Source organism: Bicyclus anynana, chromosome 12 (genome assembly GCF_947172395.1).
Source record: "Bicyclus anynana chromosome 12, ilBicAnyn1.1, whole genome shotgun sequence".
In the NCBI taxonomy this organism is placed as follows: domain Eukaryota; kingdom Metazoa; phylum Arthropoda; class Insecta; order Lepidoptera; family Nymphalidae; genus Bicyclus; species Bicyclus anynana.
The window spans coordinates 12998000-13013261 of NC_069094.1; the positions used below are offsets into that span (position 1 = coordinate 12998000).

Below are 15262 nucleotides of genomic sequence, written 5' to 3' on the forward strand. Positions count from 1 at the left end.
ATAGCACTTTAAGTTATTTAGACTGGTATAAAAACCATTCTTAAAACTTACCTGACTTAGTTCGCAATCAAAATAAGGGCAGATCTGAAATCTGAAATAATACAAAATAATTTAAATTCATACATTGAAGGTCTCTAGCCTTGTGGGCCGTTAAAATATTCTGACAATGATTATGTGCATCATGTGCAACGATGTTTTGTATAACTCGCAAGTGCGAGTTTCGAATTGACCTCTATCTATCTCATTCTATAGTATCGTGTTAAACAGAGAGAGATAGAATTGAATTCGAAACTCGCACTTACAAGTTATAAAAATATCATTACAAAATAGCCTAGCTGGTAACGGTTGTGGTAACGGCGTGGCAAAGGGTGTCAAGAATACGGAGGACTTCAAGCGGGTGACTCGAGACCGTGGTGTTTGAAAGTCCATATAAGATACCTGTGTTGAACTGTGGACGTCTATCGACTGTTAATGATTATGATGATGATGATGATCATGATGATGATGATTATGATGATGATGAAGTTACTAATTAATATTTCATAATCTATTTATTTACCCTGATGGTATAGATGCACAGTTTCCGCAAGTCAACACAAGGAGTGTGAAGATAAACACAGCTTGAATTTTATACATTCTTGATTCTATTAATTGATTTTATTATTTTTCTTTCACTTTAAAATAATGCACGTCAACTATTGTACAGTAATTATACAAGATAACGTACCTACATTGAGAATCGAGTAAATAATACCTATCTGTTATCTCTTCAATTCCATAATTGTAATCAAAATTGAATTTAGTGTCTGTGATTTTAAAATAAATTTATTTATTCTTCAGACATTTTGAAAATGATATTAAAAGTGTAATATAATTTTTAACCGGACTTACCTCGGTCGCTTACGATCGTAGTATTACGTCATTTAAAAAAGACACTGTATTTTAGAAGTACTTTAGCTATTAGTTTTATTAATTAAAATAATAATTATTTGACCACTATGATAACAGACATTGAGTTATCTTCTAAAATTGTCGCATATTAGTACGAATATTTGTAAGGAAGATGTATGTAATTGTAAGAAAGATCTACAATGCATTCTACGGAAAGACCAACAATGTTTATTTCATTTGCAAAGAATTTTTAACTTAATAAAATAAATTTTGTAATAAAAACATTACCTACAAAGAAACGATTCTTCAACCGGAAAAGCAAAACATCGATCAAGTAATCAAATATTCTGTGTAAGTGTGTGCAAAAATTACACGTCTGTGTATTTACATATGTATTACATAATATATTACAACTAAAAAATATTATAATATATACTACATAAATAACAATAAAATAAATACCTCGAAAAATAAATTTTCAATTCCACCACAAATAATGTCGTTTAAACCGAAACTTAAAAATGGCAAGTGAATTACTGACACGGTATAGATAGATATTTTGTAGATATATTTGTTTGGTGCAATAAAAAGCTAAATAAATAAATAACGAAAGTAATTTTATTTGTAGACTTACTAAATGTTAACACAATATTTTATTTAAGGTAAAAGAACGTAAATTGTATGACTTCGTATTAGTAGTTCCACCACCGATTGGGGCGGCCTCCGCCATTCATATAGACATGGTTGACGTTATTTCTACCGTTGCCAATGTTCACAATTTGAGGCCTTTGGGCGTTAAGTCTCTGCGCACGCAACTGTGTGATGAAACCGAAGGTTCTTTGCTAAAAGAAAAAAAAACAGTTAGAAAGAATAATCTATACTTCTATTTTTGGTTGTTTTTTTTTTCGTGTTGATTAAGTGCCGATGGCTCCATGTGGGACCACTACGGCGTCACCGGGGGGTTTGGGCGAGCGCAGAAGTATCGCCTGATGAGACCCGAAGGCTGAAATAAAGATAGAAAGATAGAGGACGGAATGACTCTTTAAGGGCGTCTCCTATGAGACTCGGACCTCGGCTTAGAGGGCCATTCGGGAGGGTGTAACCGTGATCTGAGTGAATCAGTCCGGACGCTTACGAGATCGTGAGTTAGAAAACCCACGTCCAGGTGACGTTAGACATCGGGGACCTCGTCTTCGCCGGTGAAGACGCTGTGTTTAAAGTTGTAGGTAATCTTTAGATCTACTTAACCGATTTAGAAAATTATTTTACCAATAGAAAGCCCGTATTTGTGAGTGTCAGCTACATTTGATATCCGTATTCCCTCAAGAACCGAGTGAAACCGGCGTCTTCTAGTATTTTTATAATCATCTGTGTAGGCAGACATACCTTATTTTATGAAAGCTGAAAGTTAGACATATACCCAGAATCTCAATTTCGTATATATTATATGTTTTTTTTATTCTGGATAGACTTGCACTTGATTACAACCATGTCTAGAAGATGCCTTCACTCTTGCCTTGAAGGTGCACAAATCGTAGGTATCAGGCAAAACAGACGCTGGAAGGGCAATTCACATTTTAACAGTCCTAATTAGAAACGGTACGCAAAACGTTTCTCGCGGGTTTTCTGAACATCGACAACAAAGGGAGACAAAGGAATTCAGGACGTCTCGCTATTCTGTCAACATACGTCAAAGTTAGTAAATTAGCCTGCTAGTCCTACTATATTTTTTGTCTTTTTTTATTCGATATCTAGCCTAATGTCTGCAATCCCCAGATCCTTAGCTTAGTGGCAACCTTTCGCTAGAGACTTAAAGGTTGATCTTTAACGTTTTTATTTTGAAAGGGCAACGCGAAGTTTACTAGATTTTGGCTACTAAAAGTACAGACTAAAAACGCCCGGCAAATTAAAAAAAAAACATTTTAGGAAATTGGAAAAATCCCATATATCAAATGACATGACTATATAAAAAAAAATGCAAGTATTAAGACTGAGTTATCACATATTTGCATTAGGGGCTGGTACCCAAAGGAATGGTAAAACTCCAGGGAAGGACAACGTTTCAAATATTTGTTTTCATTTCCAAATAACTATTATATATAATTAGTTGCCCACCAAAATACTCACATATTTTTGTGGGCAACTAATTATATTTAAAAAAAAATCTTACTACTTACCAAAGTATTGTCAACTATATTTGACGCAGTGTTTAAAATGTCTGGCAAGTGTCTTTTTCTTCTTGCTACCTGTTAAAGATATGTAGATATGTAAAACAATCTGACTGATAAACAAACAAACGTGGAAATAAATCTCTGTTTTTCGAAATTTCTTTTACAATGTTATTAGATAAGCTCTATAAGTTACTAGCGGACGCCCGTGACTTCGTCCGCGTGGAATTCACTTTTCACAAATTTCCGGGATGAAACGTAGCATATGTGTTAATCTAAGATATTATCTATCTTCGTTTTAAATTTCAGTCAAATTAGTTAAGTATTTGCAGGGTTAAAGAGTAACGAACATCCATACAAACTTTCCCGTTTATAATATTAGTAGGGTTAAAACCTACTACAAATGATACTAATCATCCTATGTTAACTGTTAAACTAGAGGGCCAGGAATCCCCCACTTTATAGGAGACGGAATATGGACCTTATACTCATCTTACTGCTTAATTTTTTTTTAAATTGATAGACTAAGTTCTGCATAATGAAAATATATGATTTAAGAACATAAATAGCAACTTACTTCATCATTGCACTTATGAAGACAAGGATTCTTTATACTTTCTTTGCTGAAAACAGACACATTCATTTTAGTGTTATACAAACTAACCTAACTAATCTAATACTATAAAAACATATCTTATAGTATAAAATCTTTGTTCGTAGTGGTCTTAGTAAACTATAGATGTAATATTTACCTTATAACTTTTGATTCTGTAAGAACTACCAAAGCGGTCAAGGCAATGCATAACACAAGTGATTTCTTCATGTTTTCTTATCTGCAATTAAAACATAGAAGATAATAATGAACAGAATCATTATTATTAGCCTATTTTCAAAGTCCACTAGAGAGCCAGGCCTCCCTCTTTATAGGGGAGGGGATTTTTGACGGTGGTATGCGCGGTGGATGTACAAGACGGAGGTCTTGGGTTCAATTCCCGGCTGGGCCGATTGAGGTTTTCAAAATCAATCCAGGACTGGCTGGTGGCTTCGGCCGTCGTTAGTTACCACCTTACCGGCAAGGACGTACCGCCAAGCGATTTAGCGTTCCAGTATGATGTCGTGTAGAAACCAAGGGGTGTGGATTTTCATCCTAGTACTTACAACCTAGCTAGCTTTTTTCTAAGATTGCATCATCACTTACCATCAGGTGTGATTGTAGTCATGGGCTAATTTGTAAAGTTTTAAAAAATGGAGCTGAGACCTACCACGCTGCTTCAATGCGGGTTGGCGGGCTAAAGGTGATCATGTTTGATTCTTTAACGATCATTATCAAATGTAAAGGTGTGTACGGATAACGCGTACACTCAAAGTCAAAATCAAAATTCATTTATTTTAAATAGGCTTGGTTTACAAGCTTTTTCGAAACGTCAGTTAATAATATTAAACTTAAGATAATGGTGATAATAATTATTCGAAAACTTAAAATTAAAGTTACGAGGGTTCCAAACGCGCCTTGGTCCGAGAAGAGCCCACAACAAATCAGCCAGGTTTATCCTTTTTAAGTTTATCACCATATTACAATAGGTATATAAGTAGCCTGTCATGTAATACATTTCATTTCCAAGCAATTTTGTCATTTACGTAATCATTGACACTATAATATGACTTTTCTATAAGCTTACGTTTAAACTGGTTCGCGTAGTCAGTTTACGCGTGTCCTGTGTGCCTAGACTACCCATAGATTAAAGGAATACGATTCAATAACTTTACCTGTTTTCTATTAAATTTAGTTTTTCAAAAAAGGGGCGTCAACATCAGATTCTGAGTTTAATTCTGAACTTGTTATAAAACTGCAATATGTTAAAATAACGTTTGTCACTAAGCACTATTAAAACATATAAATATGAGATATCAAGTATTTCTGATATATCCGACTACAGTAAACACTGATACAATACTTGACGTTCTTGCTCGAATATCATACTTTTTATACTTACTTATTTAAACATATTATCTGCATATAGATATAATAAAGTGCGTAGTAAGTTTATCGTCGCCAGGTCATTGTAATCAGAAAAACCTGATAATAAATCATTTGTTAAATGCTTTATACATCAATATGAAGATTAAGTAAACGTGTTTTACCGAAGCTAAAAACTTTCCCATATTATATATTACTTAACCATAGAATTACTCATTAATTATTGTTTTTGTTGGAAAAGCGTTTGGTCGTGTGATTCTGTGTAAAATATATATATAAATAAATAAAACGTATTGTTTCACTTAAAAAAGAAAGAACCCAAAAAAGTGACCAAAGGAAGAATTTGCTCATGCCTCAAGATAAAAGTCTTTGAACAGTGCGTGTTGACAGTGTTGACGTACGGATCTGAGACTTGACTGCTAACTATGGGTCTCAAGAGGCTCAGCAAATCAGAAGATTCGCAGGAACCAAACCATAGCTTATCGAGTCACAAAGCTGAAGAGGCAAATGGCGGGTCACATGGACTGAAGAGCCGATGGACGTTGGATAATAACATCCAATGGACGTTCACTGTTGAACATATACCTCATGTAAGGGCTTGCGCCACCTACATCCAGTGTTTATCTATTACGAGTATTCCGCATTTATTTCTAATTAGTTAAGTCAAATTTACGATGATCTGGCCATCTGGCCCATAGTCCACCTGTGGTAGGAGGTAACAAACTTTAATCTTTTGTAAATTGACGATGGTCTGGCCATCTGACCCTTAATCATCTGTGGTAGGAGGTAACAAACTTTAATCTTTTGTAAATTTACGATGGTCTGGCCATCTGGTCCTTAGTTCACCAGTGGTAGAAGCTAACAAACTTTTAACTTTTGTAAATTGACGATGGTCTGGCCATCTGGCCCATAGTCCACCTGTGGTAGGAGCTAACAAACTTTTAGCTTTTGTTAATTGACATAAATCTGGCCATCTAACCCGTAATCCACCTGTGGTAGGAGCTAACAAACTTTTAGTTTTTGTCAATTGACGATGGTCTGGCCATCTGGCCCATAGTCCACCTGTGGTAGGAGCTAACAAACTTTTAGCTTTTGTATATTGACGATGGTCTGGCTATCTGGCCCTTAGTCCACCTATGGTAGGGCTAACAAAGTTTTAGCTTTTACAAATTGATGATGGTCTGGCCATCTGCCCTTAGTCCACCTATGGTAGGGGCTAGCAAAATTTTTGCTTTTATAAAATACTGATATTCTGGCACCTGGCCCTTAGTCCTTCATATTTTATTTGAATACCATTGTAAACTATGTTAGTGTATAATTTATTAAAAGAGCAACTGTTGAATTTCTTTGCGGATTGACATCGACCTTTTCAGCAGATCCTGCCTTCTGAACTGATGGTAGAATCACTACAAACAGACAAACCTGACGTTTCAAAAGTGCTTAAAATCTACTTGTAAAAATAAAAAAAGGTCTTTTTTACTTTCATCACTGATTTAATAATAAGCTTATAAAGTTTTCAGTAACAACACAGCTGCCTATCAATGCATTGTTTTTATACATTTATACCTATTATCTTTTTTATAAAGCGGTGCTAAATATAACATAAACATAAACGTCATAAAAGATAATACGAACATAATATAGTATATATAAGTACATATAAATATTCTATACGCACGTACGTTTATTAATATATCAAACAAAAAATTTTGCATTATTGAAAAAAATATTCAAAATTATTGAAAATAGTATGTGATGTAAACATATTTATTTATTCATTCATGTATACATACAGTATACGGTTCGAATAAGACCACACACAACACTAATATTGCTAATTGATAATTCAATTAAATAAAACACTAGAAAGTTAATAACATTAACAGAACTACTGTATGAATTTAAAAGAAACATGATTTGAGTTCATACTGCAAAGGAGGTCGCAGTATTAAAGCTTTTTATTGCAAAGTTTAAACTAAAAGGGGGATGAAATAGGCGTTGATACTTTGTATGGAAAGCCTTTCTCTTTTCAAGTTGCAATTATAAAATTTGATACATGTACTCGTTTAAAAATTCTACGCTGTATTTTGTAACCAGCTCTTGTTATTAACTTTTGCGTTTTCTTTAATTGATTATATCTATCAGTTTCTTTAATCACTAGAAACAATTGGATATCCATGATAAACCAAGCAATAAAATTATTTCAAAGCATTTGTTTAGTCTATTTAGTCGATATCGAAGAGCACCCTCTTCGGGTATTAAAAATAATGAACCAACAATCCTCCTGGCAACACCCACAATCATATTCTGCACATTCAAAACTGTAAACAGAACGCGGTCCTCATATAACGCACACTCAACTCCTCACATCGCCTGGTCTAAATACAGAATTCCCTTAGGTATTTAAAATCTGTCAGATAAATAAAAAGAAAAAAATAATAATTAATAGAACTTAATAACTTATATATATTGAGAGCCGTGATGGCCCAGTGGATATGACCTCTGCCTCCGATTCCGAAGGGTGTGGGTTAGAATCCGGTCCGGGCATGCACCTCCAACTTTTCAGTATTGTGCATTTTAAGAAATTAATAATCACGTGTCTCAAACGGTGAAGAAAAAACATCGGGAGGAAAATACCAGAGAATTTTCTTAATTCTCTACGTGTGTGAAGTCTGCCAATCCCCATTAGGCCAGCATTGGCCTAACCCCTCTCATTCTGAGAGGAGACTCGAGCTCAGCAGTAAGACAAATGTGGTTTGATAATGAATGATGAATAACTTATATTACTAGTATAAACGATTGAAACTCCGATAGACAGTTTTGTCATGATACCTTTTATAATATGATGTCACAAAAATACACTTATTATTATTATTACTATATGTTGTAATTGATTTTCACATAATTTGTGTTATGATGCCCTGGCCCTATATTGATTGTAGGCCCATTCCCAGTCTCAGTACGTGTCATACTCCAACTCACTGATGATTCCTGGAAAACATATAATATCTTTGTTTTTATATGATTATCTATACTAATACTAATAATATTATAAAGAGAAAATATTTCAATGTTTGTTTGCATTAAATAGGTTCTGAAATTGCTGAAACAAATTTAAAAATCTTTAACTGTTGGGATGCTAAATTATCCCCGAGTGCTGGAAGCTGTATTCATATATAAAAAGTATTAAAAAATAAAATAATTCCATATCCACATATTTATCTGAACTAATATTATAGAGAGAAAAGAGTTAATTTTTATTTCTTTTCTACGATTAGGCTTCGATATTATAAGACCGATTTCAAAGTGATGACCAAAAGAAAGCAACAGTATTAGCGAGAAATTAAGGATATATTTATTTATACCCGTATTCCCACATGAATGGGATCTACGCGAGTGAAACCGTAGGATGTCAGTTTTTTTTTTTTTTAATAAATGTGCATGCCTAGCATCTAGCCAATAGACTCCAATTAAAAAGTTTGGGAGTAAAGAAGAGAGACAGAATAAGAAACATTGATATAAGGAAAAGGACCAGAGTTACCGACATTTTAACTCGGATGGACCAGCTTAAGTGGAGATGGACATGTCATATGCTTCGGGATCCTAAATAAAAATGGAGTACCCTTGTCATACAATGGTGCCCTCGCAATGGGGAAAAAGCGACGGCAGCATAGACGGTGGGAAGACGAGCTGAAGCTTACAACTGGCCCATTCTGGAGAAGAGTAGCTCTGGACAAGAAGCACTGGCGGGAGCTGGAGGAGGCCTTTGCCATGAGGCACAATGAGATTAGAGACATAATTTAATTGTACAAAATCTTCATTAATAAAGGCTATTTTTTTTATTTATTTATTTCTTTTATTTGTATTTATTAATGAAGATAATACTTAAATTGGCTAAACTTATTATAAAAATAAAATATAAGGAAATATAACTACAACTACAAAATTAAAATAAATTAAAATTAAAACTAATGCCTAGAAATATTTATCAATATTTGCCGCCCTTGGTAGGGTGCCCATCACGCAGGCAGCATTCCCGCGCAGAATTGCGATTGAAATTATTTGCGCGAGAAAGCTGCCCGCCCGAGGGTCGCCTGTTGCCTCTCTGAGGCGTTTGCTGATCTCAAGGCTATTTTATATTTTATTTAAAAAGTTTTTTAGACAATACATAATTACCGTTTTACTAGACGCGCTATAAGAGTATGTATACGTGGTGTCCCTCTTATTCCTCGCGTTCATCTGGAAAATAAAGTATTGAATTATAACAATTTCATAGTTGGTTTTATATGAACAAAATAAATGAATTCTTGCCTAAAAATAATAAATCGATCAATAACGGTATTTGAATGTTAAATAGGTTTATTAAGACAATACACACAAGGCCATCTAGCCCCAAAGTTAAGTTTGTCTCATGCAGTACTAAGACATCTGGTAAATATACGTTCACATTAAATATAAGTACTTATAACTATTCATACAATCCACCCAGATACTGGAAAACATTTCACAGTTTTTCTACCTATTACCTTTTTACGGATAATAGTAAACCCAACATTTTATAGCCTGACCCATTGGTCAAATCAGGACTACATGAACTAAAGCTAGCAGATTATTATCGGTTGTACCAGGCTGTGTTACTAAATCATCATCATCATCATCATCATATCAGCCGATGGACGTCCACTGCAGGACATAGGCCTTTTGTAGGGACTTCCAAACATCACGATACTGAGCCATCTGCATCCAGCGAATCCCTGCGACTCGCTTGATGTCGTCAGTCCACCTGGAGGGGGGTCGGCCAACACTGCGCTTACTAGTGCGGGGTCGCCATTCCAGCACTTTGGGACCCCAACGTCCATCGGCTCTTCGAACTATGTGCCCCGCCCATTGCCGCTTCAGCTTCGCAACTCGTTGAGCTATGTCTGTGACTTTGGTTCTTCTGCGAATCTCCTCATTTCTGATTCGATCACGCAAAGATACTCCTAACATAGCTCGTTCCATCGCCCGCTGTGTGACTCTGAGCCTTCTTATCAGGCCCATAGTTAGCGACCAAGTCTCGGAACCATAGGTCATCACTGGCAACACGCACTGTTCGAAGACTTTTGTCTTCAGGCACTGAGGAATTTCGGACGAAAAGATGTCGCGAAGTTTCCCGAATGCAGCCCAGCCGAGTTGGATTCGACGGTTCACCTCTTTTTCGAAATTGGACCTACCTAACTGGGTATATGTCCTAGGTATATGTATTCGTCTACAATTTCGAGTGCAACGTTCTCAACTATAATTGGGTGGAGCGATACATGAGTTACTAAATAAGTTAACTAAAATAATTTAAAAACTATATTTATCAGTTTTCAACTTACAATATCCTGGAGAATAATATCCTGCACCTCCTTGACGTCCGTGGTTTGAAGTGCTTCAATACTGAAAATTTGATTTTTGATTACCTTCTTGTTTATATAGCTAACGCTGAAGATAATTTTGCTTTGAACAAAAAAAATACAAGAATGTTATCATCATTATTGACATATATTCGGCTCACTGCTGAGCTCGAGTCTCCTCTCAGAAGTGGTTAAGCCTATATAGAATAGTTTCCTCACATTAAGCATTGCTTTAATTACTAATCAGATCACTCATCCAAATTCAACCTACTCAGTGAACATTTTTAGTATCCGCCGGCTGATGGGTATGTCTGATTAGAATCCAAGGTATTACATCCGTGATATTCTAACATATGACGGAGGAATCGGATGACGTACGTCGGATCTAGTGCATCAGTAACTATAAGGTCAATGATATTTTATACTAGAGATAGGGCAATCAAAACTTAGGCGGACAAATGTGCATAATTTTCTTAATTTAATTTGGTCGCTTATTTATCAACGAAAGTTATTTAAACACATAATACCTATATATGTATACAATTGTGCATGTGTGCGTTCAGTGGAGTTCGGATCACTTTTAACGGTGATTTTGTAGGCACGTAACATATCTATAGTATAAAATAATCATTGTTACAGGTACAAACAGTTCTATTACTACTTCAGAGCAAATTTTCATGGATTCGGATAAAATGCAAAACGAAACCGTCTTTATTGGACATTAGGATAATGATAGTATTACATAGTTTGGAAAATACAAAAATATTAATCCGTCGAGATGATAATGACAATGATGAATGATTTCTTACCTCCTTGGTACTGGTGAAGACGAACACGTCACAACAATACAGACAATTAAAAAGAACACTGTTAACGAAGCCATTATTGATTATTAATATTAATAATAAATAACTATAAACAATACAATAAACGTTCCTCAGTTGACACTAGTATCTGCGACTATGCGACATTTCAATATAAAACTTGTGGTTTGTATTACTTGCGAGATGACTACACAGTTGAACTCGCTATCTGCTACGATAAGTACCTAATGTGGCGTAAAATATAACACAAGATGACATGCTTATTGGGGTAATTCTTTTGAAGAATAAAAGGCGAAATGACACATTCATATGAAAACCAATTTGGAAATGTCCATACATGTAGAAAGATTCAATTTGACTGTCTGTGAAAGATGCATAATTCATTTGACCTATTTATATAACTAAAAATGAAGGACATTCCATACAAACTTTCAACCCCTATTTCACCCCTTCTCATTTTATTTTCGCAATAATCCTATAACCTTCTCCGTATTATGGTCTTAAAGCGTGCCAAGTTTCACTTGAATTCATTCAGTAGTTTCAGCGTAGACAAACAAAAAATCGAAAAAAATATTTTTAGCTTTAGTATCGATTATATAATGCCCCAACAAAAATTTTCAAAATATCTTCAATGTACAGAATGTACAAAATGTACAGAAATCGTTTTATAAGTATAGATTCTAGATGGCGCTGGCTTTCTTTATACCACGCTAACGTTTGTTGTTACAAATGGTATAAGTAAAATCTCTAATTCCGAAGAAATGTATAGAAATCGACCAGATTAATTATATGTATAGATATAAAATATGAATATAGAAGACATAGATATACATATACTACATATAAATACATATGAGTATGCATATGTAGCATAAATACCACTGGAAAGCACCCATGCTCATTGCTCATCACTTAAATATTTTCCAGTAGTGTGTATCGAACCCACGGCCCTGTATGCAGAAAACAGGGTCACTACCCACACCGCCTCCCCGCCGTCATATGTAGGCCCTGCTTTAGGTGTAAATCCAGGCTGTACGTCGACTGATAATGATAATATGGCCTGTAGCAGTAAGACATTATGGCCTGTAAACAATAATCGGAGAAAGCTAACAAGCTATCTCAATATCTTGTTATAACTACCGATGACGATGCCAGGTAATGAACTTAGACCACAACACTAGTCTATGCTCTCATTGTATCTCGTGTCAATTTAAGTTCGACTTTATTTCAACGTAAACAATGTCTATATTAGTTTGACTGCAACAAACAATCTGCAACATACCTCGTCAAGTGAGCCTGATTTTTAATTCGTATGTTACGACTTCGATACATAGAACCATCTATATATTCTGTGACAGTTGGATAGACCCTGTTCGATTTCTAGTTTCATTTAATTTTGGATTACATTTCTTCTAAATTGGCTAAGTTCTCAACTTGGTTAAACTCCGCATTTAGTTACGTTTCTGGTAAATTCCTCCTCTTCGTCTCTACACTTTTGACGAGTGGTCAAGGTCGTCTAATAGGGGTGGTGGTCAGTGGCGTGCACTTCATAGATACGAAAATGCTTTGCCTACCCTAAGGACTTAATACAAACTTATGTTGGACCCCAGTTGGACAAGGAATTTTTAAATTTTTAATGCATACCCTGGTGGTAAGCCAGTACGCAGAGTACGCAGTCCAGTTAATCTTAAGGTTCGTTTATATCTACAGCAATTTAGCGTGTCAGACACGTGCCGTAGCAGACAAAATAATATTCTTCTATACAGTGTTTATTAACGTATAATTTATCTATCGTAACGCGGCCGCTAAGACAACAAGACCGCCATTACCAAATGAAAATGAGCATCATTAAGACATTAGCGCCGCGTCTAGGGACTTATTTCATGAAAAGGACTTTAAGTGTCTCTATCTACCTGGTGGGCAGTGTGAATAAACGGTGTCTGTGGGCGTCTGCCACGTTATTTGTCTGTGACGCACTGTGTCTGTAGATATAAATGGACCTTTAATTCGACATAACCCTGAGTTCGACATAACGTTGGGCGAGGCAAGAAAACGTCAAAATTCATTTATTTCAATTAGGCTTAGTTTACAAACACTTTCCAAGCGTCAGGTAATTATATTATTAATTATTGGTGATAATAATTAGTTGAAAACTTTCGAGGGTTCGCCGCCTTGTTCCAAAGATGATGTGGATTATTTAATAGTAAAATAACTGAGTTTATCTACCCTTGCCAAGTTAACGTTATTATCTTGGTTTATCGGTATTTTACGGAATGTGATGTTAAGTCTAACACTAATTAACATAGTACGATGCAAACGTTATGATGTTTCGAAACATTTTTTTAGGTATCAGCGGTAACGTAATGGGCGGCAGGACATCATACCGCCCGTGCTCCACTCACCCGAAGTCGCCTCACGCGTCTTGATTTTAGTCCAGCACTAAATTATCGTTAACGCACATATCGTTATATCAAGTCCAGCACTAATTTATTGTTGTTTAAAAATAGAAAAAAAAAGTATGAAAACAATTTTATTTTTCTTAGTTTCGTAAACTCATTTTCCTCCGAAGTTTATTCACTGACATGACAGAGCAACATTATCCCGATACCTACGCAAGTGATACCAAAATAAACTTTATATACATAATATACCTACAGAAGACTATCAAACTTTAAGAAATAAATGTCAATGGAATTCCCAGAGGCAAAGTTTATCACTATTATAATATATATCGAACTTTGCTCTGTAAATATTATAATAGATATTACTCTATTATGAAAAGAGACGAATCTATGTATATAATATTTATATTATTGGCATTATCCGCGAAAGGTCATCGCGAGATCTCGAAAACCACCTGATGTACAAAGACGAAATTTGGCAGGGAGGTAGTTTATAGTTAGTAGGTAGGTAGGCAAAGAAAAGATTTTGCGATAGGGCTAGATTAAGGAGGTCTGAGAGCGGACGAAGTCACAGGCGTCAACTACTACAAAAAGTAATTTTATTAGAAAGTTAATATAATATCTAACTACCTACAATTCTGTTTTTCACATAGAGCAGCCATTTTTTCAACATAAAAGCAGCCTAATCAGTAATCGTTATTTCCATTCTGAATATCAGCCATTTTTAAATCGCTATACCTAGTTCGTACGTTGTCAACCCATATTCGGCTCACTGCTGAGCTCGAGTCACCTCTCAGAATGAGAGGGGTTAGGCCAACAGTCCACAACGCTGGCCCAATGCGGATTGGCAGACTTCACACACGCAGAGAATTAAGAAAATTCTCTGGTGTGCGGGTTTCCTCACGATGTTTTTCCTTCACTGTTTGAGACACGTGATATTAATTTCTTAAAATACACACAACTGAAAAGTTGGAGGTGGACCCCGGAGCGGATTCGAACCCACATCGCTCTCGATTTCAGCCTATAAAGTGTTATGGGATACGAGTAATTACTAATTGCATATACAATTAATTTTATTCGTCGTCATCAACCCATATTCGGCTCACTGCTGAGCTCGAGTCTCCTCTCAGAAAGAGAGGGATAAGGCCAATAGTCTACCACGCAGGCCCAATGCGGATTAGCAGACTTCACACACGCAGAGAATTAGAGATAATTCTCTGGTATGCAGGTTTCCTCACGATGTTTTCCTTCACCAATTGAGACACGTGATATTTAATTTCTTAAAATGCACACAACTGAAAAGTTGGAGGTGCATGCCCCGGACCGGATTCGAACCCACACCCTCCGGAATCGGAGGCAGAGGTCATATCCACTGGGCTATCACAGCTCACGTAATCGTATTTTATTTCGCAATTTTATTCACGTAATCGTAATATATAATCGTGATAGCCCAGTGGATATCACCTCTGCCTTCGATTCAGAGGGTGCAGGTTTAAATCCGGTCCGGGGCTTACACCTTCAAAATTCCAGTCATGTACGTTTTAAGAAATTAAATATCGGATGTGAAAGAAAAACATTTACTATAACCTGTATACCTAAGAATTTTCTTTATTCTTTAGAT

The 15262-nt window shown here is 35.6% G+C and overlaps 2 protein-coding genes across 2 annotated transcripts; both read right to left on the bottom strand.

The window, feature by feature from the left end:
• Positions 1-1480: 1480 nt before the first annotated feature.
• On the bottom strand, positions 1481-5020 carry LOC112048961 (uncharacterized). Its single transcript, XM_024086673.2, has 5 exons — positions 4827-5020; positions 3812-3892; positions 3637-3682; positions 3069-3137; positions 1481-1733 (listed from the first exon to the last, which is right to left on the bottom strand). Exons 2-5 carry the CDS (start codon positions 3880-3882, stop codon positions 1584-1586), a joined length of 336 nt encoding a protein of 111 aa, XP_023942441.1. The 5' UTR covers positions 3883-3892; positions 4827-5020; the 3' UTR covers positions 1481-1583.
• A 1509-nt stretch (positions 5021-6529) lies between these two features.
• Positions 6530-11413, bottom strand: LOC112048959 (uncharacterized). The gene is made up of 4 exons (XM_024086671.2): positions 11225-11413; positions 10398-10458; positions 9214-9276; positions 6530-8028 (listed from the first exon to the last, which is right to left on the bottom strand). Exons 1-4 carry the CDS (start codon positions 11296-11298, stop codon positions 7915-7917), a joined length of 312 nt encoding a protein of 103 aa, XP_023942439.1. The 5' UTR covers positions 11299-11413; the 3' UTR covers positions 6530-7914.
• Between the last annotated feature and the right edge of the window lie 3849 nt (positions 11414-15262).

Bases quoted from the DNA above. Each gene is read 5' to 3' on its own strand.
- LOC112048959 (XM_024086671.2), bottom strand. From the start codon at position 11,298: ATGGCTTCGTTAACAGTGTTCTTTTTAATTGTCTGTATTGTTGTGACG. The intron at 10,459-11,224 runs GTAAGAAATCAT...TCAAATTTTCAG, and splicing joins TCTTCACCAGTACCAAGGAG to TATTGAAGCACTTCAAACCA. The intron at 8,029-9,213 runs GTAATTATGTAT...TATGTTTTCCAG, and splicing joins ATAGCGCGTCTAGTAAAACG to GAATCATCAGTGAGTTGGAG.
- LOC112048961 (XM_024086673.2), bottom strand. From the start codon at position 3,882: ATGAAGAAATCACTTGTGTTATGCATTGCCTTGACCGCTTTGGTAGTT. The intron at 3,683-3,811 runs GTAAATATTACA...GTCTGTTTTCAG, and splicing joins ACAGAATCAAAAGTTATAAG to CAAAGAAAGTATAAAGAATC. The intron at 1,734-3,068 runs GTAAGTAGTAAG...TTTTTCTTTTAG, and splicing joins ATATAGTTGACAATACTTTG to CAAAGAACCTTCGGTTTCAT.